Raw genomic sequence first — 27,555 nt, 5'->3', positions numbered from 1 at the left:
CCAATTTGTTTACATGTGTTCAGATAAAATACACAAAATACGTGTATTTTATCTTCCCAACTAGGCTATTCCCTATCTTCCCAACTAGGCTATTCTCTCCTTGTTGAGATGAATGAAAGTGGTCTTTGGAGTTCTCTCTTTTTTTGTGACGGAGTCTCTCTTTGTCACCTAGCCCGGAATGCAGTGGTGTAATCTCAGCTCACTGCAACCTTCGCCTCCCGGGTTCAAGTGATTCTCCTGCCTCAGCCTTCTGAGTAGCTGACATTACAGGTGCCTTCCACCATGCCTGGCTAGTTTTTGTATTTTTGAAAGAAATGGGGTTTCACTATGTTGGCCAGGATGGTCTCGAACTCTTGACCTCAAGTGATCCACCCACCTTGGCCTCTCAAAGTGTTAGGATTACAGGCATGAGCCACTGCACCTGGCCCTGGCCTGGAGTTCTTAAAATCAGACTCAGCTATGAAAAACAATGAGGCTAATAAAATAAACCCTCTTGCAAGTTACTCCATAAATATAAAGGTAAAACAAATTTTTGAAAAACGTGTCATATTATATTGAAGACATGTGCTTATTCATGAAATAATAGGTATTTCTGCTTTAGAACTATAAATTAAAATCTGTAGCATTTTGTTTTTATTTTTGAGATGGAGTCTGCCTGTTGCCCAGGCTGGAGTGCAGTGGTGACTCACTGTAACTTCCACTTCCTGGGTTTAAGCAATTCTCCTGTCTCAGCTTCCCGAGTAGCTGGAATTATAGGCCCCGCCACCTTGCCTAGCTATTTTTTGTGTTTTTAGTAGAAACAGGGTTTCACCATGTTGGCCAGGCTGACCTGGAACTCTTGATCTCAAGTAATCTGCCTGCCTAGGTCTCTTGAAATGCTGACATTACAGGTGTGAGCCACTGTGCCTGGCCTAATATCTACAACAATTTAAAATATGAGACATATCATCGCTTTTTGGGATGGAAAGGAAGGAAAAAAATCAGTCACAGCACAGGAAACTGCACATACTTCCCTATTCTATAACTACAGATTCATGGTCTATACTGTATCTCACTATTTCAAATATCTACCACTAACCTCTATTTTCCCTCCTATTCCTCTCTCCCAGCAATGAGGACTTTCTAAAGAGATGAGGAATAGAATAAGACATTTGCTCATCTACCTATATTGCTGGAAACATAAGACAATGCCAGACAATATTTACTTGCCAATATCAATGTGTTTCAGATCCTAAACATTAATAAATGAATAATGCAATAAAATGAGGATAAAACCAAGCTTCTACGACTAATAAAACTCTTAAGACTATAAAGTTGTATATTACAGAAGTGTTTTTCATGTATTAAAAGGAGAGCATAGAAGATGTATTGTAGTTGTGCACTTAATTTATTCGAAACCATCTCTACCCAAAGTACATAAAAGAGACAATATACCTGATATGTTGGCACTGAAGTATAGGGGATGACCACTCCTTGAATCTGATTTCCAATGCTGTTGGGTTGGCCACTGACTAGGCTCTGATTCTGGGGTTGCTGAACTCCAACTATTCCTTGGTAATTTTGCTGCTGGTTGGGTATAACTTGATAACCTGTAATGGTACAATGAGTTAAATCCTGCTCTGAATTCATTTCATCCAGTAAGATTTAAAAAAAAATTTAAGCGAGTACTTTTATGCTCTAAAATGATAAAATTTTGATTAAATGGTAAGCCCCTAAAACCATCTATTATGAAATAACATTTTAGCCCAAGTTACCTACATTCCCTCACTAAAATATATTGAAATAAAATCTGCCTACAAAGATTTCTTCTACAATTGCAAAGATTATAGGGTCACACACTTAGATAACATAGGACAATTACTATTCAGGGCATATTACAATAGATTATGACAACTAGTTTCTCAGGACCAGGAGTTGCTACATAACATGAGCCCAGAGTAAATGGAAAATACGTAGGGCCCTTTGTTAAAAAAAAAAAAAAAACTATTAAGAATTTCAAGTTGGTAACAACAGAATATTAACACAAGCATGGGGCTCTATGCATCTGCAGAGGTTCCATTCCCATGAAACTGTCCCTGCTGGGGATTAAAACAAAAAAGGCAGGGGAGAGAGCCACTTTTGAATGTGTGAAAGACACAGGCAAATGGAGTTATACTGTAATTTTTTAGATTATTTCTTCATTGTATGATTAAGGTCACTTGACAGATCATTAAACAAATCAAGTAATCTGCTCAAGGTCACAAAGCAAACACCTAAACTGACTGTTCGTAATTTAAGTGGTAAGTTAAGTGCACAAATTTACTTTTATCAAGTAAACTTATTTACTTAACAAGAATCTACAATGATAAGCTCTAAGTAGTGAATACGAATTGTATTTTGTCTCCTGATCCTAAGAGGATTCTTTCAGGTATACTAATTAGCTAAAGACTCATGTAAATTACTAGATGCTACCCACAAAGTTTTTTATTTTTTAAAGAACTAGATAAAAATAATCATCTAGCTTCAGAGTACTGAAAAGTTTTTACAAAGACGAACTGAACTAGAACACCACCTATACAGACTTTAACAGCTAAAGGGCAATGAAACTGTTTCCCTGATAACACCATAAATACATTTTGTTATCAGTTTTCATTTATATCCTCACTAATTCCTAAAGCAACAGACATGGCAATTTCAAGTGTTGATTATAGACAGCAGCATCACTGTAGTTGTCTGGTAGCCTTAATAATTCTGCTCAAGGACCAAATAATCGAATAAAATCTAGCATCTATCTTCTTTAAAAATATAACCACAAGGTATATCCAGTAACAAAGCAACACATTAAAATTAAGAAACTAAAAATCTTGGCCAGGTGTGGTGGCTTCCACCTATGATCCCAGCACTTTGGGAGATGGAAGGATTGGGTGGATGGAGGTGGGTAAGCTCAGGAGTTTGAGACCAGCCTGGGCAACATGGCCAAATCTTGTCTCCACAAAAAAATACAAGATAGTGCCACTGCACTCCAGCCTAAGCGACAGCGCAAGACCCTTGTCTCAAAAAACAAACAAACAAAACCAACCAACCAAACAAACAAAAAACCAAAAACACAGAAAAAAACCAAAACCAAAGTAAAAATTCAGTTATAGTGAATCCCTTAACAGTGAAGGGTTTTTGTAAAACGTTATTTCTATGGCAAAACTACTTTATGGCCATGTTTCCAATGACTTCCTTCTCACCAATCTAACTTTGTAAAAATAGAATACTGTGTATTCTAGTTCTCATCTGTAATAAAGTGATTGATAATATGCTGTTTTCTAAACCTTTATTCCTTGTGAATTTCCTATACTACTTAAACTTACAGGCAGGTAAAGGCAGAGAACAGAATAAACTTCTTCCTTTTTAATCTAACAATTAACATTTAACACTATTTTCAGTTCATCAAATGACAAGTATTTCAAATTTATACCCCAAATTCCAAACACCATTAAAACATACAATGACAAATTTCCACCCTTAAAAAATAACACAGGAATGGAAATGAAATGTGAACATGAGACCTTTTTTTGTGTTGGAAATGCCACCTCAACACATACACATGTCTACTGCAGCATCAGAATTTGGGTTCTGTATAGACTGGAATAATAACTTCTTATGACAGACTTGGCAGAATTTTTGTTTACTAAAATGAAAACAAACTGTATATATCTGGCAGAAATCACTGTATATAATCTGACTTAAAATAATTTGACTTAAAACAGTCATACCCCCCTAAGAAACTAAAAATGTTATGCATATTACTTTTGTAGTCTATTCAAGAAATATTCAAGGTTATAGGTTGCCTTCAAAGAAAGCTTTAAAAAGCAAAAACAAGGCCAATGTATGTGCAAATGTGCTTCTGATTTTTTTTTTTTTAAGACAGAGTCTCACTCTGTTGCCCAGGCTGGAGTGCAGTGGCACAATCTGGGCTCACTGTAGCCTCCACCTCGTGGGTTCAAGTGATTCTCCCGCCTCAGCCTCCCAGGTAGCTGGGATCACAGGCACATGCCATAACGCCCAGCTGATTTTTCTATTTTTACTGGAGACAGGGTTTCACCACATTGGCTAGGCTGGTCTCCAACTCCTGACCTCAGGTGATCTGCCTGCCTTGGCATCCCCAAGTGTTGGGATTACAGGCGTGAGCCACTGTACCAGGCCTGATTTTTTTTACTTATCTAAATTTAACAATTTTACAAGACTCGTCTTGGAGGTCTCCTGCTTAAAATTCTCTATTACGATAAAAGGTCTGAGACAAAAGGCTTTCAATAAATACCTATAGAAACCATGTTGTAGTGATTTAATATGGGGTCAGCAGGACTCTACGTCATGGAATTTGTTTTTTTGTTTTGTTTTATTAGAGACACGGTCTCACTCTGTTGTCAAGGCTGGAGCGCAGTGGCATGTTCACAGCTCACTGTACCCTCGAGCTCCTCATCTCAATGAATCCTCCCCACCTTAGCCTCCTGAGGAGCTAGGACTACAGGTGTGCACCACCATGCCTGGTTACATCATGAAAGCTGCATGAGTAAATTTCCAATGGTATCTTATTCTTTTTGTTTGTTTGTTTTCAGATGCAGTCTCTATCGCTCAGGCTGGAGTGCAGTGGTGCAATCTTGGCTCACTGCAACCACCACCTACTGGGTTCAAGTGATTCTCTTGCCTCAGCCTCCCCAGTAGCTGGGGCTACAGGCGCGCACTGCCATGTCTGGCTAATTTTTGTATTTTTAGTAGAGATGGGGGTTTCACCATGTTGGACAGGCTGGTCCTGAACTCCTGACTTCAGGTGATCCGCCCACCTCAGCCTCCCAGAGTGCTGGGATTACAGGCGAGAGCTACCATGGCTGGCCTGGTATCTTATTCTTTAAAGCAGCCTAATCTCCATTAATATCCATGCCCACTAACTGCCACACACACACACACAAGCACACACACAAACACACACACACAAGCACACACACAAACACACACACGCACTCTCTTACAAACACCACGTACATTTTGAAAATTTGACATGAAATATAAAACAGTTGATCTCAGCATCTAGTCATTTGTTACAAATAGTAGTAAAAAGGACACCATCTGGGTTAGATAAAGATAGATATGACATGGTCCCTATCTTTGAAATTAGGCAGTTTTAGCCACCATACCGTATGAGGATAGCAGTATAAATAGAGTCTTATGAAAAAAAGAGGAAGAAATTAGTCCTGACTGATATTTATAAAGGTAGTGACATTTGGGCTTGGACTTAAAGGAAAAGCTCATTCCAGCAAAAATAAAAGGTTTGGAAAAAGTAAGACAGTTAATATGTTTTAATGGGGAATAGTCATGAATGAATGAATAGGTATGTGAAGTGATAAGTGGAAGATGAAGGTACAACAGAATACTGGTGAAGAAGCAAAGGTTTTACACATAGAAGAGTGATAAGAACTACCAGGAAGTTCTAGATTTTAAAGACTGTGAAAGGAGAAAAAACACTAACATCTCAGGACTTCATTCAGAAGTAGCATAAATAAGCTAGGATTGAGTTTTTGAACACAGTGGAGCTATTAAAAAAAATGATGCCAAGCACTTAAAAAAATGCCTTCGCTAAGAATCTATCTTAATTATTAATCCCTTCACGATTTTGTCCATTCTCTTATGCCACATCTCGTAAAACTCTACAGGTAACATAAACATTTCTGGTTAGTTGTTCTCTCATGGTTTGTGTATGCCTTCTTTTTTTTTTTTTTTTTTTTGAGACAGAGTCTCACTCTATTGGCCAGGTTGGAGTGCAGTGGCACCATCTTGGCTCACCGCAACCTCCACCTCCCGGGTTTAAGTAATTCTCATACCTCAGCCTGCCGAGTAGCTGGAATTACAGGCGTGTGCCACCACGCCTAGCTAATTTTTGTATTTTTAGTAGAGACAGGGTTTCGCCATATTGGCCAGGCTGGTCTCAAACTCCTGACTTCAGGTGATCTGCCCGCCTCGGCCTCCTAAAGTGCTGGGATTATAGGCATGAGCCATGGCGCCCAGCCTGAATTTAAATTTTAAGGTAACATTGGGCCAGCGTGGTGGTTCACACCTGTAATCCCAGCACTTTGGGAGGCTGAAGTGGGTAGATCACCTGACGTCAGGAGTTCAAGACCAGCCTGACCAACATAGTGAAACCCCATCTCCACTACAAATACAAAATTAGCCAGGTGTGGTGGCGCATACCTGTAATCCCAGCTACTTGGGAGGCTGAGGCAGGAGAATCACTTGAACCTAGGAGGCAGAGGTTGCAGTGAGCTGAGATCGCGCCATTGCACTCCAGCCTGGGCAACAAGAGCGAAACTCCATCTTAAAAAAATAAAAATTAAAATAAAAAAATAAATTTTAACGTAACACTGGTTTACAAGATTAAACACATTTAATCACCTTTTCATTAAAATGACACTCCCACGAATACAAATCACATCAGACTGGAATTTCTAGATCACTCATTAAGTCTCTCCTAGAAAACTGTACAGCAGCTAAATCACAGATTCCATATAGTTAGCCTCAAAGTGCTTAGGAAGGACTCAAAGAAAGAATACAAACTGTTTAACTTTATATCTAGTATGTAAAGTTTGTAATGAAGGTATTATTTGAATATTTTTACTTTTAATTTATTTACTATTATTTTTTGAGACAGAGTCTTACCCTATCGCCCAGGACAGAATGCAGTGGCGCAATCTCACCTCACTGCAAACTCTGCCTCCTGGGTCAAACGACTCTCCTGTCTTAACCTCCTGAGTAACTGGAATTACAGGTGTGCGCCACCTCACCTAGCTAATTTTTGTATTTTTAGTAGAGACAGGGTTTAGCCATGTTGCCCAGGCTGGTCTTGAACTCCTGAGCTCAGAGTGATCCACCCCTGTTGGCCTCCCAAAGTGCTGGGATTATAGCGGTGTGCCACGGCACCTGGCCTGAATATTTTTAAAAATGTAGACTTAATATCTTTTATAAAAACCTTATAGAGCATAAAAAAGATTTTTATAGTAGAAAATTTGGAAAAAAATACAAACATAGAAAAAAGTCTATATGGGAAAATAATCACTTATAGATACTCCCCATTTACATTTTTATATGTGGCTAGCCTAATTTTCCATGCAGAGGGCAACATATATATTCATTTTCATTATTTATAGAAATGGTGTTATATGACACAGACTATTTCAAAATCTTTCTTCATATAATGCTTCCACATCTTATCAATAGAAATTTTACAATGTATGGGAAGAAAGTATTTAAGTAATTTTCTTCAAAACATATTTAGACCTCAAGTTTAACATCAAACAACTCAACTGATCTTTACTGTACTTTCAGGATGAAGGCATGTGTTGAGTAGCTAAAAGGACAAAAAATATAAACATTTTAGAGCAAACTCTGTCAGCTTCCTGTGTCTGCTCTAGAATTTGGCCCCAAATCCCTGTCTTTTCACTTAAAATATAATTTAAAATTATATTTTCATTTTAAATTAAAATTTTCATTTAAAATATAATTATCTTTGCTTCAATGATACCACAAGCTAATCTTTTTTGTTGGCGTTTTTTTTTTTTTTTTTTTTTGAGACTGAGTCTTGCTCTGTCTGCTCTGTCGTCCAGGCTGGAGTGCAGTGGTGCAATCTCGGCTTATGGCCACCTCAACCCCCTGGGTTCAAGTGCTTCTCTTGCCCAAGGAGCTGGGATTACAGGTGCGTGCCAGCATACCCAGCTAATATTTGTATATTTAATAGAGATGGGGTTTCACTATGTTGGCCAGGCTGGTCTTGAACTCCTGACACCAGGTGATTGGACCACCTCAGTCTCCCGAAGTGCTGGGATTACAGGGGTGAGCCACTGCGTCCAGTCACACAAACTAATCTTAATACCTAAGACTCAAATGATATTTATTAAGTTTCAGGCACTGTTCTGAGTACTTTACATATGTTAACTCATTTAGTGTTCACAATCTTATGAAATAGATACAATTATTATCCCTGTTTTTCAGCTGAGGAAACAAAAGGCACAGAGAGGTTCATACCTTCTCTATGATCAACAGCTATCAAATGTGTAGCTGGGAGCTGCACACAGCTGTCTGATTCTAAAATTTACTTTTTTGAGGAACACATGTTGAAGAAGAAAAAGTATTACAGTAATATTGTTCAAATAAGCAGAACCTGGTCTTGCTTCATTTTCTGATAATTTTGGTTAATGAAGACTTTACTGTAGCTTAACATACCTAAGTCTCAAGATAAACTTAATTACAGGAAAACAGATAATTACTGGAAATAATGTCAATCAACAAGGAAACTTTTCGTTCATTTGAACTAAAGATTTATTGGTGAGTATAAGCATGTTATTCAAAATAGGAATCAGAGTGAAAATTTTTGGGTAGTTAGTTCAGATGGTAGCCACATGAACTTGGGGGCTTTAAAAAAGAGCAGGTGTAAATAAGCATATGATTAGCCCACAATGTCCTCTCTGTGGGAGGAACAGTCCTTCCCTTTGTTTGTCCACTACCCCCAAGATGCGTGGTTTACTACTGATGTATTTCAAAGTTACACTTCCTTGCCTCACTATAATTAGATTATACGCATAAATTGTATTAAACAATTAGGAAGGGCCACTGCACTCCAGTCTAGGCAAAACAGTGAGACTCCATCTCTAAAAATATTAAAACATAAAGAAAGACAATTGGGAAGGAGAAGAACTGGCTCAAATAGTGACACTATTTCAGGTTCCACATCCCACAGTTCTGTCTCTCAGCCTGAGTATTTCCAAGTGAATCTCCAATGTTCCCTTTGGGCTTTAGTTTTGCTGTTTTGCCTCGGAGGCTGCTTTTGCTCAAAAAGTCTGTTGCCACATTCCAGATGAGTCTATACAAGATTAGTCTAGCAGAGTTTTCATAGATACTGGCTGTCTTCTCCACAAAGTCAGGCTGCTTTGCCAAGAAGTCAGACTTTACTCAGCAGGGCAGTACCAGCTTTAACCTGGACACATTTTGTGCAAGGACAGCTGCTACGTTTTATGGGTGAAGTCTTGAAGTTCTGTGAAGCAATGGCTTTTTTCCATCCACTGAGTAGCATTTCATTCATTTTTACATCCAAGGCAGGAAAATTCACCAGGTTTAAACTACACTGGGTAGAAAGCCATCAGGGTCTGAAGAACCGTTCTCAACTAACACAACTAAAATTGTCATTTAACATTTGATGCTCAGTATGATCGGTACCCCAGGAGGGAAATTCGACTGGCATTAGGACAGGAATATGAATGTTTTTTTCCAGAAATCACGATGAAATGTTTTATCACTCATTCTAATAATTACAACATACAACACAGCAACTGGCTAAAAAGTATATAATTTTGAATTATATTCTCTAAAGAGCAGAACATTAAAGATTACTAAAAGATTATTGGTCTTTTTCTAATGCAGTGCTTAGCAGAAAAGTACTCAACAGGCATTAACAGGCTAACATTTGTTCCAATGAAAAAGAAAATAAAACTGGGATCTATATTGGTTAAAATTACTATAATCACAAGCAAAACTAGAAATACTCAGCTGGAAAACACTAAAAACAAAAAAGCCCACATCATTCTCCTAATCTAATCAAAGATAAGAACCTTACTCTTGCCTATGTAAGACAAAATCATTAATAAAATAATTGTTAACATAAAATAAAGGATCATTTAATTACAGGTATGCCTCACATTATGTACATTTGCTTAATAAAATTTACATCTTGAACTGTTCAAGTTGCTCATGAATTCCTCTGAACTTTTGTTTAAACAAAGAAATTTCAGACTGCTGGGCATGAACCGTTACAGAGTGACACCTAGAGAAGTGGTTTTGTAGGTTAGGTTCCTTGTCTAATTATTCAGACAAAAGCAAGAGTGGGTACAGAGTTCTCATAGTGTCAAAAGTATAGTTTGAAGACTGCCAAGTTTGAGAAAGAAAAATCCAATGATCTGGAAAAGAGGGAGAAGGCTGAGGATTAGGATGGAGAAGTAGATTTCTAGAGAATGAAAAGTATCAACAGGTTTCAAAAATGCTACAAGAAGAGTATTTCCAGTATCCCGACTCCAACTTGGCTACCACATAAATTATTCTTTCTTCACTAAAAAGTATATTTTAGTATATTAGAATTAAAAAAAATTCTTCCTGTGATACATCTGAATTTAACCTGGAAAGTAGAGGAAAACACTATATGTTTTGTAGGAATGTACGTCAATATTGTGGGAAAGCCTCTATTTTGTAAAGTAAGAAATGCCAATAGTAAGTGATACCAAACAACAAAATAAATATCCAGATCTCAACATATATATATATATATATATTTTTTTTTTAAACACTACCATTCTGCTTTGTTAAAGGACTGCACTGTTGCAATATTATCCCATTTCTTTCAGCACTTTCAGAGGAAAGCACAATCAATTCTGCAAGCTGAGAGAACTAGGACAATATAAACTGATGGTTCAGGAACTTCCCTGGAGGGCTCCACAGAATGTTCTATTTTTAACTCTCACTTTAACCAAGAAGACAGCAGGAAGGAAATGCAGTGCTCAGCACAAAAGTATTGAACAGGCATTAACAGGCTGATTTTATTTTATATAGGTGATCTGAACTAGCATTTGTTCTAAAGGAAAGCATTCTTAATAACACAGAAATAATCAGAAAAATTACAAAAAGTATTAAAGAAATGCTTAGAATACCCATGAATCTAAGGTTATTTCACTTAATAGTACCTATTAATTTTTTTTCCAGACTCTGCTTGTACAATAGAAGCACTGTGAAGGTAGTTTTCTTTTTTTTTTTTTTTTAAGATGAGCCATTTTACTAAAGCCAAATTTATTTGTAACTAGGCATCTACAAGACCAAATTGTTAAAACCTCAAGCTTATAATCTTGGGCTTCTGTCTGTGGCACTATTTTAGTAGGTAGGCAAGTTCAACTAAAGCCAGCCCCATGGGTGTATTTCGAAGGAGATGCAATTGCCATCACACTTGATTATCCCTTCTCATCTATCATCCCCTCTTCTCTCACTCCTGTGCCTGAAATAAACATATACATATACAAAAACCAATTCTAACAAAAACAGTCACACAGAGTTTATTGCTCACAGCTATTTAAAGAACTATTCCATGGAAGAGTCTATACAACTCAAGGAAATCTGTGGGTACTTACCAGATATATTTGGCTCCAGATTTCAGTGGCGGCAGGTTAATGGAGAAGGGAAAAGGGAAATAGGTGGATTTGTAGGTATTATACAATGTCTGAATCTATGCTGAATCACACAATACATACTAAGAAATGCTCACAGAAATCAATGAAAAAACAAGAATAGCCAGAGCCACTACCTAGTAATTTACAAATACAAAATTCCTATTACTTGGATTGAAAGTTGTCAATAAAGAAATTGACTTTGTGCCTTGAGTCCCTATTTGACATAGCTGACTCTCCTATCAATAAGCCCCCTCACCTGCTTACCCAGTAGTGCTGACTTTTCTTTGCTCGCCTTTTACACCCTAGTTACTCTTAAATTTGTGCCTTCAAATTCTGTCAACAATATGCACACATTGAAGACTGTTTATCCTAACAAGTTTCTTCCATAGTGTCGTTCATCAGGATCCTACCATAGTCTGCTGGTAACAAAGCTTAATCAACTTGGAACCATATGATTCTGGGTTATCTGGAAAGCTAAGACTAAAGATATAATACATTGATAATCCTTGAAGTTATCAAATGGTTGCAAAACTAAAAGTATAGTTTCACAGAATCATTTTGCTTTCCACAGGTATGCAACAACATCATCGTTTGGAAAAATAAATTATATCGTTGGTAAGAATCGAGACCAAGTAGCTTCAAACGCATTTAGGTGTATTAGGTCCATTTGATGTCATGCTTTCATATATAACAATATCCCTAAAAAGTTGTGTAGCAATAGGGAGAGACATATTTGACTTCTGCTAATGAGTTTGGTATGCTCAAAACATTAAGCTTTTTAGATAAGCTCAAAACCAAACTGAATTTGTCATCCAAATCCACTTTGGAAAAGAAATAAGCAATAGCTTTCACAAATTTTTAACAGGTAAATTATATTAGGCCAAAGATGTCACTTAAAGTCTAATCCCTATTTCTGAGTACGATGCATGATTTAAAGGTATTACAATTAATGAAAAATATAAACAAATGTTAACACCTTCATACAGCATTAAAAAAAGCAAAAAAGCAGTGGAAACCTGAGTAAAAAGAAGCCAGGAAGCAGCTGAAAAAGAGACCGGTTCACTGTGAGAAATGTAAACCTCTCAGACAGTGCTACGGCCCCGAATCCAACAGCTCAGGAACAAGGCCAATTATTGCAAAATATTAAATGTATATGGTGAAGCTACAAACTTTTCAAGAGTCGTAAGAATAATAAAAGCTACACAGAAAACAGCTAGGGCTTTGTAAACCTAAAATCTTCACTATAATTACTACCTGCAGAAAGTTTCTTTATACTATACCACACTCCTTATATGCAGTGTACTTCACAGTATTCAAAGCATACATTTTATGATAAAGGTTTAAAGTAATAAATCTTTATTAGTGAAACTGGTAAGTAATCTGATCTTTTGAAATAGTTGCTTTCATTGACTCCAGTTATTGACAGTTGGTTGCCAAGCTGTTACAAACCAATTCTCTATTATTCTACCTTTCAGAACTAGAAATGACTCACATGAGACACAAAGAATTATGGAGTTTTAGAGTACACAGAGGCTTCAATAGACAACACAGTAAAACTTCCATACTTTGCAAATGAGTCCAACTGAAACTCAGTGGCTTTAAGTGATATGCCTAACACCTGTTACAAATGACTAAGGGCCATCAGGATTCTGACTTTTATTTTGTTGTTCTTTCCCATTATACAGTGCATTGTTCAGAAAGTCTTAAGTGTGTAGCCAGGGTTTCTTCTGTTTCTGTTGACAGGGGTTTACTCAACCTTGTTTTGAATGAACAGTTCAGTAGTTTCACATTCATAACAAAAGACTAGTACATTCATTTCCCCAGCAGTAATGTTAGTCCTGATTTCAGTTGTGGTCTACTGGCACACATGGATAAAAGACCTAGAGCATTTTATCCTTGAGATATTTCCCCAGCCTCCTCCCTATCCACCAAAGGAAAAATAATGAAAGATCCTGTATTTCTACTGCCCATACCCTATCTGGTCTAAAAATACTTTGCTCAGTTGGGCTTGTTAATTTAGGGCAAAATTTCTTTAAGTTCAAATACAAACATTTAAACATTACTTGTGCCACAGTGAAAAAAAATTGCTCCAAATCTACTAGTGTTTTCGTTATTTGGTTCAATAATTAGTTTCACCCTTTTATGTAATTAAAAAAAAACATGCTTCTTGACACTGTGAGGTAAGCAAGTGTTGTTTGACAAGAAATAAAAATATAAGAGATATGAAAAAGTATTTCTCATTTTTAATCAGATTGGGATAGTGGAATGTAGAGAGGTAAGAAAATAAAAACCAAAAGGAAACCCAGAAGTATGTTTCCATATAAAAATGTAAATTATGAGATAGTAATTGCTATATACCTGTAAAAAAACTCAAAAACAATAAACTATCATGTTAATTTCCCAGTACATTTTACTTTTCTACACTAGGGCACATACAAACATAAATGCACACTTTTCTGTTAAGTTTTTTTTTTTTTTTGAGACAGTCTCACTCTGTTGCCCAGGCTGGAGTGCAGTGGCGCCATCTCAGCTCACTGGAACCTCCGCCTCCCAGGTTCAAACGATTCTCCTGCCTCAGCCTCCCGAGTAGCTGGTATTACAGGTGTGCACCACCATGCCTGGCTAATTTTTTGTGTGTATTTTTAAAGTAGACACAGGGTTTCACAATGTTGGCCAGGCTGGTCTGAAATTCCTGACCTCAGGTGATCCACCCGCCTTGGCCTCCCAGAGTGGTGGGATTACAGGCGTGAGCCACCACGCCTGGCCTTCTGCAAGTTTTGACATAAAAATTAATGATGAGCTAACTATAAAAAAGTCTTTAGATTATAACTTTCAAAAAAGAGTTCAAATCCCCACTAATTCTACGAAAAGGTTCAATACAATTACCAACACAACAGTTGGCACTGGCCCTGCTGAACTTTTCTTTAAAGGAAAATTTTCTATGATACTTATTAGCATAACAAAATTCCTTTCTCTTTTAGATAAGAATGCTTTGAGGATTTATTCCTTTTATTCTTCAAACTGAATGAGTCAACTAACTTAAGCTGTAAGTTAAGAGGATACTATATAAAACAGCTGAAAGGACAAGTCTAGCTTTTATAAAGTGTTATATTAAGACTGACTCATAAGAGTCAAACACAATGTCAAACATTTTTCAAAGACATGATTCTCTTTTTTGTGCCTGTAGCACTATCCAGATGCAACCTGATTTATTGTTTACTCCTTCTCATCATAACTAGCATCAGAGAAAACCCCACAGTTAAAAATATCACCAATGATAAACACATGCTATCTGTCACATAGATGTTTTCACCTCCAATCAGGCATATTTAGTTGAATTCTATTAAGTGTCATTTTTTTTTTTTTTTGGCAGAGAGGCATACATACTAGGACACTAGTCCCAACCTGTGATTGAAAGTGATTTTATAGGCGGTTTGACCATGGAGAGGGATAAAAATTTTGCCATGTTGAAGAACAAATTTAGTAAGCTAACACAAACACAGAACAAAGGATTTTTGCTCGCCTTATTAATAGAGTGTACTAATGAATTAAGTTAATTAGTCACACGCAAGGATATTTAAATCAGTAGCATGAAGGTACATTTCTTTATTATGGCATCAGCTACAGTCTGTGTTATAATTTTGGAAGAAAAAAATCAAGAAAAAACAATATGAAAATTCTATTACTTGAGGTCCAGAAAAATTCAGAAAATTGTTTCTGAATAAAACACCAATGTATATAAAGCTAATGAGCAGTACCACAACCAATGTTCCCACGAATAGAGAATAACTTTTGATACCCTTTGAAATTATATCATATACTAGTTTACATTATTTGACGTGGACTGTATTATTAAATTTTAGGTAGCTTGGAACTAAAATTCTAACTTGGCTAAAATGACCAATGTTTGTATTCAATGTTCTTTGGAAGAACATTTGTCACATGTACAATACAAGGCTAGTAACATACTAAAAAGGGGAGAACCTGTAAACTAACAACGAGACAACTCCTAAGGGTAACAGATTAAGGACCTGGAAGTTATCCTGCATGGCTATGCTAAGCATGAACTATATCTAGCACAGAAAGTTAGTGAATCACGATCACTGAAGACTGCAACAATAAAGAAAAGTATGACTACTATTCATCAGATGGGCCAGTGCAGAGATGCTTCTCCTAAACTGGTGGTAACCCTGACGAGTTTCACACAATATCAAGAGCAGTAAACAGCCTCAGTGGAGGTGGAGGTTATGGGTTCCTCAGTGAGTCACACTCACATAGTCAGGGAGCCTCCAATAGTGATAAGCAGTTAAGAAAGCTCTAAAGAAACCAATGATAAAATTCTACTTCAACTCCTAGAGTTATAAAAGGCTGAATAAATACCTTATTAAACATCTGGGAAGTACACATCTAGGTGAGAAGCATATAGAGAAATGAGTTCATTAAAAAATCAATAAGATAGTTTTATACACTGAGATCAAAATTGTTTTCACTGAATGCTTGAAGAAAATCTGCAAAGTGCTAAAACAAAAACAATGCTGAGTTTTAATAAATTTCATTTAAGTGGCCTTAGATTGTATTTGGTTTAAAAATACTTTTCACTATCAATCAATAAACTGAAAAGCAAAACACAGAAAATATGCTAAGTACATCATTTCTTTTAAAGGCATGCCTACTAAGAGATCAAAATATCATCCCTAGACTAGGGTTCTCAATCCAAGTTAGGTGGTTTTGATCTTTGCTTCTGGTTAGCCATTCATAAGTCACCTTGCCTCGCCTTGCCTCTCTTTTGCTGTTACCATAGGTGATTCATCAGGCTGCAAAGACAGTTTCAATCTCAATGGCAGTGAGAGATGGCAGCCACTTAACAAACTGCTTAAGATATTCCCAGTACAGCTCCCAACCCTTTAGCATGTAGACGTGACACTGTGGTATTTTCCAGAGGATGCTAAGATTTGCTCACTCTTTTAATCTCATTGGTTTGCAAACTCATATGTATGAACATATTCGAGATCCTGAGAGACTGAGTAGGTACTATCTTAAGAGCAACACTGAAATAGAAGATGGAAAAAAACGTGGCTCAGAAGTTATGACATAAGAAACACAACTCACCTGTCTGCTGCGCAGGTTGTGGCAGTGGTTGGTTTAGATGTGAATTGTAATGAACAGAAGGGACTGGGCGATACTGAGGTTGGCTGGAGTGATAGTGGCCTGGAGTGCAATAACAGGCTGGCATCTAGGATCATAAATATTGCAGGAAAAAATCAATTTTACTTGCATTACATGTGTTTTTCTGTGAGGAAGGTCAGAGTTTAATAAGTAATAATTCTTTTTAGCACTAATCATTGGAAAACTGATTTTTCTTAAATTTAACTGAAATTTAAAAAAAAATTCAAACATACAGTATGCATAAAAATATAACCAATGTGTCATCAATCATATTTAGATTTTAATTTTTTTTGCCATATTTGCTTCAGCTCTCTCTCTTACAAAACCAAACATTACTGAATTAGCTAAAGACTCACCCTATTTCCTTTATTCTAACTTCCATAGAAGCCATTATTCTGTAGTTGGTGATTTTACTATACAGTATATATCTATTTACTATATATCTATTATCCATACGTGTATTATTATTTTATTTATTTTTAGGTTTTTTTTTTTTTTTTTTTTTGAGGTGGAGTCTCGTTCTGTCGCCCAGGTTGGAGTGTAGTGCTGCCATCTTGGCTCACTGCAACCTCCGCCTCCCAGGTTCAAATGATTCTCCTGCCTCAGCCTCCCGAATAGCTGGGATTACAGGCATGTGCCACCATGCCCAGCTAATTTTTGTGTTTTCAGTAGAGATGGGGTTTCACCATGTTGGCTAGGCTGGTCTCAAACTCCTGCCCTCAAGTGATCTGCCCACTTCAGCCTCCCAAAGTGCTGGGATTACAGGCATGAGCCACTGAGCCTGGGCGAGTATTTTAAAAATCCAAATGTCCAAAATCTGAAATGCTCCAAAATCTTTAACTTTCTGGGTACCAACATGATGCCAAAAGCATCATGTCATGTCAGTACTCAAAAAGAAACTCCACACCTGACCTCATGTGACAGGTTACAGTCAGAACTTTACATCATGCATGAAATTATTTAAAATATGGCTTATATTACCTTAAGGCTATGTGTATAAGATGTATATGAAACACAAGTGAACTTGGTTTTAGACTTTGGGCCCTATCCCAAGATATCTCATTGTATATATGCAAATATTCCAAAATCCAAAAAAAAAAAAAAAAAAAAAAAATCTGAAACTTCTGGTCCCAGGCTTTTCAAATAAGGGAAACTCAACTACATATAACTTCATGAAACTCATTTTGCAATTCATGTTGTTTTTGAGACATCTTTCTTTACTGAAACATATACAGCTAGCTCATTCAATTTAACTGCTAAACAACATTCATTGTATAAACTACTTTATCCACTCCCACATTAATGCACAGTTATACTGGTTCCATTCTTTAATTTTTCTCATACAGTCATGTGTCACAAAGTGACATTTTGGTCAATGATAGATTGCATATATGATGGTAACCCCCTAAGATTATAAAGGAGTTGAAAAATTCCTATCACCCAGTGATGTCATAGTACAATACATCACTCACATGTCTGTAGTCCTACTGTGCTAGCAGTTGTTTAAAAGTATAGCAGACAGTATATAAATAAGACTTGGTAATGATAATAAATGGCTGTTATTGGTTTATGTATTTACAATATTTTTAACTATTATTTCAGAATGTAGTCCTTCTGGGCTGGGTATGGCAGCTGACGCCTGTAATCCCAGCACTTTGGGAGGCTGAGGCGGGAGGATCGCTTGAGCCCAGGAGTTTGAGATCTGGCTGGGCCACATAGTGAGACCATATCACTACTGAAAATTAAAAAATTAGCTAGGTGTGGAGGTGCACACGCCTGTAGTCCTGTATACTCAGGGGCTGAGGTTGGGGATTACTTGAACCCAGGAGGTCACAGCTGCAGTGAGCAGTGATTGCACCACTGCACTCCAGCCTGAGTGACAGAGGCAAGAGCCTGTCTTAAAAAAAAAAAAAAAAGAATGTAGTCCTGCTACTTATTAAAAACTACAAAACAGATTCAGGGCCAGGGGCAGGGGCTCACACCTGTAATCCTAGCACTCTGGGGAGGCTCAGGTGGGTGGATCACTTGAGCTTAGGAGTTCAAGATCAGCCTGGGCGACATGGTAAAACCCTGTCTCTACAAAAAATACAAAAATTAGCCAGGTGTGATGCGCGTGTCTGTAGTCCCAGCTACCTGGGGGGCTGAGGTGGGAGAACTGCTTGAATCTGGGAGGTCGAGGCTTCAGTGAGCCAAGATCGTGCCATTGCATTCCAGCCTGGGTGACAAAGTGAGACTCTGTCTCAAAAAACAAAAAACAACTCCAAACCAAACACACACACACACACACACACATACATACACACACACACACACACAGACTCAGGTAGGTCTTTCAGGAGGTATTTCAGAAGAAGGCATTGTTATCATAGGAGATGACAGCTCCACATAGGAGATGACAGCTCCACGTGTGTTACCGCCTCTGAAGACCTTCTAGAGGGACAAGATGTGGAGGTGGAAGACAATGATGCTGATGATCCTGAAATGCGTAGGCCTAGGCTAATATGCATGTTTGCACCTTAGTTTTTAATTAAAAAAAATTAAAAAGAAAGAAAATTTAAAAATTCATAAAAGAAAACTTTAGAATAAGGATATAAAGAAAATATTTCTGTAGAGCTGTATGGTGTATTTGTGTTTTAAGCTGTTTTATTACACAAGAATAAAAAAGTGAAAGAATTAAAAAGTTTATAAAGTTACTGTAAGCTAAGGTTAGTTTATTATTGAAGAAAGAAAAATGTATTAAATAAATTAGATGTAGCCTAATTTAAGAGTGTTTATGAAGTCTACAGTAGTAAAATGTCCCAGGCCTTCACATTCACTCACCACTCACTGACTCACCTAGAACAACTTACAGTCCTGCAAGCTGCATACATGGTTAAGTGCACTATAGCGGTGTTCCATTTAAAAAAATCTTTTGGCCGGGCACAGTTGCTCACACCTGTTAATTCCAGCACTTCTGAAGGCCGAGGCGGGCAGATCACAAGGTCAGGAGTTTGAGATCAGCCTGGCCAGCAAAGTGAAACCCCGTCTCTACTAAAGATACAAAAAATTAGCCGGGCGTGGTGGCACGCGCCTTGTAGTCTCAGGTACTCGGGGGGCTGAGGCAGAAGAATCACTTGAACCAGGGAGGCGGAAGTTGTGGTGAGCTGAGATCATACCACTGAACTCCAGCCTGGCGGCAGAGCGAGACTCCGTCTCAAAAAAGAAAAAAACAAAACAAAAAACCACAAAACTTTTATATCATATTTTTACTGTACCTTTTCTATGTTTACATATGTTTAGATGCACAAATACTTACCATTGTGATATAATTGCCTACAGTATTTAGTACAGTAACATGTTGCACAGGTTTGTAGCTTGTAGGCTATACCATATAACCTAGGTGTGTAGAGGGCTACACCATCAAGGTGTGTGTAAATACACTTTGTGACATTCACACAATAACAAAACCCACTAGAGATGCATTTCTCAGAATGTATCTCTATCATTAAATGATGCATGACCATATTTCTAATGCAAATTAAAATGCCATCAAGACCATCTTGATTTATTTTTCCTTCCAGAGCTATTAGTATTAGTAATGAAGTTCTCTTAATCTGACCTAGTTTGGGGTGAAGAATAAATACCTAATCCAGTATTACAGAAGTATGTGGGTAAGTTAACTTTAACAGTGTCATGGGCTCACTCACATTCTGCTCTTCTGATTGGGTTATCTGCAAAAAGAACAGAGATCTGTGGAGATTTTAAAGAGTGCTCATCTCATCTGAAAACCAGCCAGGCATAACATTCCTAGGTTAGTTTTTAGCCAAGAATCACTCAAGTTTACTGTAGATCTCCTGTCTTTGAAGCATTAACATAGACACAATACATATGGGATCCCTTAACTGTTCCTGGAGGTATCAGAAAGTAATCTAAATCCTGAGTTTAGCTATTTTCCTTTAATTAAAAAACGTATCTTTTTTTTTTTTTTTTTGAGACAGAATATTGCTCTGTCTCCCAGGCTGGAGTGAAGTGGCGCAATCTCAGCTTACTGCAACCCCCACCTTCCAGGTTCAAGCAATTATCCTGCCTCAGTCTCCCGAGTAGCTGGGATTACAGGTGCCCGCCACCACACCTGGCTAATTTTTTTTTTTTTGGTATTTTTAGTAGAGATGGGATTTCACCATGTTGGCCAGGCTGGTTTCGAACTCCTGACCTCAAGTGATCCGTACATCTCGGCCTCCCAAAGTGCTAGGATTACAGGCTTGAGCCACTGTGCCTAGCCAATACCTCTCTCTCTTTTTTTAATTGAGATGGAATCTTGCTCTGTGGCCCAGAAGTGCAGTGGCACGATCTCAGCTCACTGCAACCTCTGCTACCCAGGTTCAAGCAATTCTTGTGCCTCAGCCTCCCAAGGCAGCTGGGATTATAGGCACCCACCACCAGGTCCGGCTAATTTTCTTTTTGTATTTTTAGTAGAGATGGGGTTTCGCCACGTTGGCCAGGCTGGTCTCGAACTCCTGACCTCAAGTGATCCGCGTGCCTCGGCCTCCCAAAGTGCTGGGATTACAGGCGTGAGCCACTGTGCCCGGCTGCCAATATCTCTTTTAAGGCAAAAATTATTAACACTATTTTTGGTATATAATATATAGAGATGCAATGTATATGGCAACAACAGCAAAAGGACGGAGAGAATGTAAATGGAATTATACTGTTAAAAGGCTGCTACATTTTACTTGAAATTTCAATATTAACTTGAAGTAGATTTTGATAAGGTAAAGGTACGTAACACATTCCCTAGAAAAACACACACATTCAGAAAATTCAAGGGGATGTACCTAAAAAGACAAAATTGGAACAATACAGAGAAGATTAGCATGGCCCCTGCACAAGGATGACACGGAAATTCATAAAGCATTCAATATTATAAAAAAAAAAGTTCAAATAATATAAAATGCAGGAAAGTAGAATAAAATACAGATAGGGCAAATAAAAAAATAGCAATGTGGCATACCTGAATCTAACCATGTCAAAAATATATTAAATTTAAAGGGTCTAATGACACTCCAATCACTATATAAAGAGGCAGAACCCAACTAATAACCATAAATGAAAGACACTTTAAATATAGGGGTTGCAAGTAAGATAGAAAAAGATCTACCATTTAAATGTTACTCAAAAGAATGACACTATAATGTCAGATAAAATAGGTTTCAAGAAATACTATTAGAGACAGAGAAAAACGTTATGTATGAGTCAATATATCAGGAAGACATGATAAATATAAATTGTTTAATATAGCTTCAAATACTATAAAAAACTGATAGAACTCAAAAGGGAGATAGACAAATCCCAAAACAATAGAATATGAAATCAATGATGACCAGAGTAAACGAAAAAACATCCCACGCTCATTTAAGACTGGAAAACTTAGTATTGTTAATACGGCAATAATATCAAAGAGACCTACATATTCCACGCAATACCTATCAACACTCCAAAGGTCTTTTTTTGCAGAAACAGAAAAGCCCATTCTCAAATCATATGGAATTGCAAGGAGCCTAAATACTAAAAACAATTTTGAAAAAGAACAGAGTAGGCCGGGTGCGGTGGCTCACATCTGTAATCCCAGCACTTTGGGAGGCCGAGGCGGGCGGATCACGAGGTCAGGAGATCGAGACTACCGTGAAACCCCGTCTCTACTAAAAATACAAAAAATTAGCCGGGCGTGTTGGCGGGCGCCTGTAGTCCCAGCTACTCGGGAGTCTGAGGCAGGAGAATGGCGTGAACCTGGGAGGCGGAGCTTGCAGTGAGCCGAGATCGCGCCACTGCACTCCAGCCTGGGCGACAGAGCAAGACTCCGTCTCAACAACAACAACAACAACAACAAAAACAAAAAAAAAAAAAAGAAAAGGAAAAAGAACAGAGTAGGAGTACTCACTCTTCCCATTTTTAAAAGTTACTACAAAGCCACAGCAATCAAAACAATGTAGTACTGGCAAAAGGATAGAAATACATAATGGGGTAAGGTGAGAGCCCAGGAAAAAACCCTTACATTTATGGTCAAAGGATATTCGACAAGGATTCCAAGGTTATTTAATGGGGAAAGAAAAGTATCTTCAACAAATAATGCTGGAATTACTAGATATATACTTGAAAAAGAATGAAGATGAACTCTTGCCTCACGCCATATTCAAAAATTAACTCAAAATGGATAAATGACCTAGGAGCTAAAAACATAAAGCACTTAAAAGACAGGACAACCAATTCTTAGATATGACACCAAAAGCACAAGCAATAAAAGAAAAAATGGATAAAGTGAACTTTACCAAAATTAAAAAACTTTTGTCCATCAAAGAACATTATTAAGAAACTAAAAAGACAATTTTACACAATGAGTGAAAATAATTGCATATCACTTATCTGACAAGAGTCTAGTATCCAGAATACATAAAGAACTCTTAGCTCAATAACAAAAAGACAAATACACACACACACTTTATATACACACATACTCCAAAAAACTGAAAACAGATATTAAAAAAATACATGTACCTACATATTCAAAACAGCACTATTTACAGAAACAAAAGATGAAAACATTCCAAATTTTGGCCAGGTGTGGTGGCTCATGCCTGTAATCCCAGCACTTTGGGAGGCCGAGGCGGGAGGATCACTTGCGGTCAGGAGTTTGAGACCAGCCTGGCCAACATGGTGAAACCCCGTCTCTACTAAAAATACAAAAATTAGTTGGGCATGGTGGCTCACGCCTGTAATCCCAGCTACTAGGGGGACTGAGGCAGGAGAATCGCTTGAACGTGGCAGGCGGAGGTTGCAGTGAGCTGAGATTGCACCACTGCATTCCAGCCTGGGCAACAAAAAGAGACTCTGTCTCAACAACAACAACAACAACAAAAAAAAAAGAAAGAAAACATTCCAAATTTCAATTAATGGATAAAAAGGGAAAGAATGAATAGTGTGAACAGATTTTTAAGTGTGAATACATTTGAAATATGAATAGTGTGCCACTGTGTGTGTGTGTGTGTGTGTGTGCCTATGCTACGATGTGGATGAACTTTGAAAATATTATGTTAAATGAATGAAGTCAGACACAAAAGGTAACATGTTGCCTGATTCCATTAATATGAAGTATTCAGAATAGGTAAAACCATAGGAGACAGAAGCAGATTGGTGGTTGCCAGGGGCTGGGAAATGGGGGAACAAGTAGCAACTGCCTAACAGATACGGGGTTTCCTTTTAGAGTGATGAAAATGTTTTGGAACCAAACAGAAGTGGTGGTTGTACAACACTGTGAATATGTACCAAATGCAACTAAAATGTTCACATAAAAATGGTTAAATGATTAATTTTATATTATGTGAATTTCAATAAAAAAATCAAAATGCCCTGCCCCACAAAAGAACCCTGAACAAAAAACCACATAACACTAAAATATTAGAACACAAATTCTCGGCTCACTGCAACCTCCGCCTACTGGGTTCAAATAATTCTCCTGCCTCACGCTACCGAGTAGCTAGGATTACATGTGTGCACCACCACGCCCAGCTAATTTTTGTATTTTTATTAGAGATAGGGTTTCACCATGTTGGCAAAGCTGGTCTCAAACTCCTGACCTCAAGTGATATGCCCACCTTGGCCTCCCAAAGTGCTGGGATTACAGGCATAAGCCACTGTGTCCAGCCCAAAACACTGAAATCTTAAAAGAGTAAGCTCTCTGACCATATGTAATTAAAATAGAAATCAATAACAAAAGGTATTTAGAAAGTCCCTAAGTATTTGGAAATTAAATAACATACTTCTAAGTAAGTCATGGGTCATAAAAAATCCTCTCAAAAGAGAAAACATTTTAAACTAAATAATAACTAACATACTACATATCCAAATTTGTGGATAGCACCAAAATGGTGCTTAGAAATTTGCAGCATTAAAAAAAAAGAAAAAAAGAAATTTATAGCATTAAAAACTTCTATTAGAAGAAAAATCTAAAATCACTGAAAATAAAATCATAAAAATTAATGAAACCTTTGTTCTTTTTTGAGATGGAGTCTTGCTCTGTTGCCCAGACTGGAGTGCAGTGGCTCAATCTCAGCTCATTGCAAACTGCATGTGCCAGGTTCAAGTGATTCTCCTGCCTCAGCCTCCCCAGTAGTTGGGATTACAGGCGTGCATCACCACGCCCAGCTAATTTTTGTATTTTCAGTAGAGAAGGGGTTTGTTTCATCATGTTGGCCAGGCTGGTCACGAACTCCTGACCTCAAGTGATTCGCCTGCCTCAGCCTCCCAAAGGGCTGGGATTGCAAGCATTAAGCCACCATGTTTGGCCCGTGTTTTTTTTTTTTTTTTTTTTTTAAGAACATCAAAAGACTTGATAAATCAACTGGCTAAATTAATAAAAAACAAAAAAGAGAGAGCAAAATTACCAATACCAAGAAATAAAAAGGGGATACCACTAAGATCCTAAAAACATTAAAAGCTTAAGGGGATATTAACAACAATTTTATGACAACAAATTTGAAACATGAAACGGAAACAAAGTATGAAATTTAGTCCAAAGAGAAAAAGAGAACTGGAATCATTTTATATCTACTAAGAAATTAAATTTGTAATTTAAAAACCTTCCCTGCAAAAAATCTACAGCTTTAGATGAATTCATTGGTGAATTCTGGCAAACATGTGAGAAGAAATAACATCAATCCTACATAAACACCATCAGAAAATAAAGGAGGAGGGAACAATGCCCAACTCATTTTAAGGCTACTACCATCCGGATAGTACAACCAAAAATATTACAAACAAACTGCAGACCAATATCCTTCATGAACATAGATGCAAAAATCTTTAACAAATATTAGCAAACGGAATCCCACAATATATAAGAAGGATACTACATCATAACCAAGTGGGGTCTGTTTCAGAAATTAAAAGTTAGTTAAATATTCAAGTTTCGCTACATTGCCCAGGCTGGTCTCCAACTCCTAGGCTCAAGCCCAGCCTTGTGAGTCGGCCTCAGCCTCACAAAGTGCTGGGATTACAGGCGTGAGCCACTGTGCCCAGCCTTACCATTTTATTTTTACAGTGGATTTACACTTTATTGTGTTTCCCTTAGGTTAGTTTTTTAGAAACCCATACCTCTCAGAAAAAAAACCCCTCAAAGCTAACATACTTTACCAACCAACTGGAGCATTTACCTGTCATATGGTTGCTTAGCATGTGCGTGAAAATCTCCAGAGGTGGAAAGATGAGTATATGCTTTGTTTATATACTCTCACAAATTCTCTTCATGAGAATTTAAAAATAAGTTCTTTGAAGTTAAAACTGATCTTAAGTGAGAGGTTTCCACAAGAAAGAAAAGGTTAAAAAGCAATATACCTGTGGTGATGGCTGCTGAATATATCCCTGCTGCTGGAGCACAGGCTGGCTGACAGGATGACCAGAGGCAGGATATCCAGCAGTAGGGACTGGCTGCCCAGGTGGTAGGGGAGGAGGAGGTGGTGGTGGTGGTGGCGGTGGAGGAGGATGTGGTGGAGGGGCTGCTGTCATGATATAACCAGACTGCTGTGGAGACTGAAGAACCACAGTGGACTGGAACATGGCGGCATGAGGGTCAGAACCATCAGCAGATGGCTGGCGAGCAAGACTCATGTGGCTAAACTGAGACCCTAGGTTATCCTGCTAAAAAAGGAAGAAGTCAAAAATTAGTAAGCCTTCTACACATAGGCCAAACTTATCAAAGAAAAATACTTCCTATTTTTAAATAAGATGCAATAGTACACATTATGGAAATTATATATATCAACAACAGCAATTATGTAATAGGGTGAAGCTTCAAAAAAATGACAACTCTATTGTTGACTATTATAAATTATAAATTATTTAAAAAATATATCTAATGGGGATGTACAGCATGCAGAAAAGAGTAGGGTACAACATTTCACATTAAAAAATGAAGACATTTATTTAAATGAAGATGAAAGCAACATTAGAATGTAGAAGTGAAATTGGCCAAGTTCATATTATACAATTAATATTTTCTGAAAGGACTTCAAAGACCAAGCAATGAGCAAGGTACTAATTAGTATTTGCTTTAAACTATCTCCCCTCTTCCTAGAAGGCAAAATGCAAATTCTATGCATTTTTGTATCCCTAACCACGAAAATTATTTGCAGAAATTAAATACATAAAATCCAACTACACAGTCCTTTCTCTAATCTTTCAAAAATAATTTGGCCATACATTCCACTCTTCCCTTGTGTTTTTCAGTCTGTTTTGGAAGTCAGATAATTTGACAAATGTAATTCAAATGACAGTTTCCTATGCTTTTACTAAATGGTGCCCTACCAAGACAAGGGTTTATGATTTATGTGCTATCTGACAAACATTTCTCTAATTCAACAGGATAAGGACCAGCTCTTATTGTTCCAGAAAAATATCACTGAAATGATTATATAGGGTTAAAATGCTCCCTGTTCCCAAGAAACCACAGACTGGCAATAAAATATACCACATTTTGTTAAAAGGTCAACACTGAAAAAAATGACTTACAAAATTGTGGCAATTGAGTCATCATATCAAAGTTGACATGTCTGCAGTTTCTAGATCTGCTGGATTTTCCAAAGTAAATTAAGGCTATGGAGAAGATAAAGGACTGAAAGGAGATGCCTGATTTAATGATTGAAAATATATGGTTTTTCTCTTCCCAAACTGTCACTCTGACACTCTAACACTATTAGCCTAATTCAGTGAATGGTGTCAAAAGGAAAAAAAAATGTCCTATGAACTGTAATTTCAATGTTATATGATCAAATATTGTTAACAGAAGTACCATAATTGTATACCACTCTCAGAGTCACCTTGGAAAAAAGTCATTTTCTTATTCCAATAAAAATTGGGGCATACTTTGGATTGAAGAAAGTATCGTTACTTTACAGTCACAGATTAAATATCCAGAAATCTTCTTAGAAAATATACTTAGAAGTCCTCTGTAGCTGTAAGCTACAACTCACCCTAAGAACTGGTACTGGGTCTACTGGAGCTACAGTGTTGGGGAGAAAATAGAATGCCTAAACCCAGATGAAAGCTGCCATCCCAGGGCAGCACAGATCCTGCAATGGCCTCAATGAGAAAGTTGCTAAAACATCTTAGGACTAGAATAATCAACCTGAAAATTCTTTCG

The 27,555-nt window shown here is 37.4% G+C and overlaps 1 protein-coding gene and 2 non-coding genes across 52 annotated transcripts in view; 1 reads left to right on the top strand and 2 right to left on the bottom strand.

The window, feature by feature from the left end:
- The window catches only part of R3HDM1 (R3H domain containing 1), a 194,255-nt gene that overhangs the window by 47,484 nt on the left and 119,216 nt on the right, over nt 1-27,555 (bottom strand). For 32 of the 50 annotated variants that reach the window (XR_010129562.1, XM_019022125.4, XM_055380828.2 and 29 more), the window contains 3 exons: nt 25,752-26,054; nt 16,329-16,452; nt 1,435-1,589 (listed from right to left, as the gene is read on the bottom strand). Coding sequence is in view for 49 of the 50 variants with exons in the window: in XM_019022125.4 (XP_018877670.1) it covers nt 1,435-1,589; nt 16,329-16,452; nt 25,752-26,054 (582 nt within the window). In the remaining variant the exon portion in view is untranslated. The remainder of the gene's footprint in view (nt 1-1,434; nt 1,590-16,328; nt 16,453-25,751; nt 26,055-27,555) is intronic. The other 18 variants (XM_055380799.2, XM_055380836.2, XM_055380816.2 and 15 more) reach the window with 1 other exon arrangement.
- MIR128 (microRNA mir-128) lies at nt 12,249-12,357 on the bottom strand. The gene has a single exon (NR_106295.1). It is a non-coding gene; the product is annotated as a microRNA mir-128 (primary transcript).
- On the top strand, nt 21,188-21,290 carry LOC115933940 (U6 spliceosomal RNA). The gene has a single exon (XR_004069766.1). It is a non-coding gene; the product is annotated as a U6 spliceosomal RNA (small nuclear RNA).

This window comes from Gorilla gorilla, chromosome 11, assembly GCF_029281585.2.
Source record: "Gorilla gorilla gorilla isolate KB3781 chromosome 11, NHGRI_mGorGor1-v2.1_pri, whole genome shotgun sequence".
Classification (NCBI taxonomy): Eukaryota; Metazoa; Chordata; class Mammalia; order Primates; family Hominidae; genus Gorilla; species Gorilla gorilla.
This window is presented reverse-complemented; position numbering and strand designations above follow the sequence as displayed.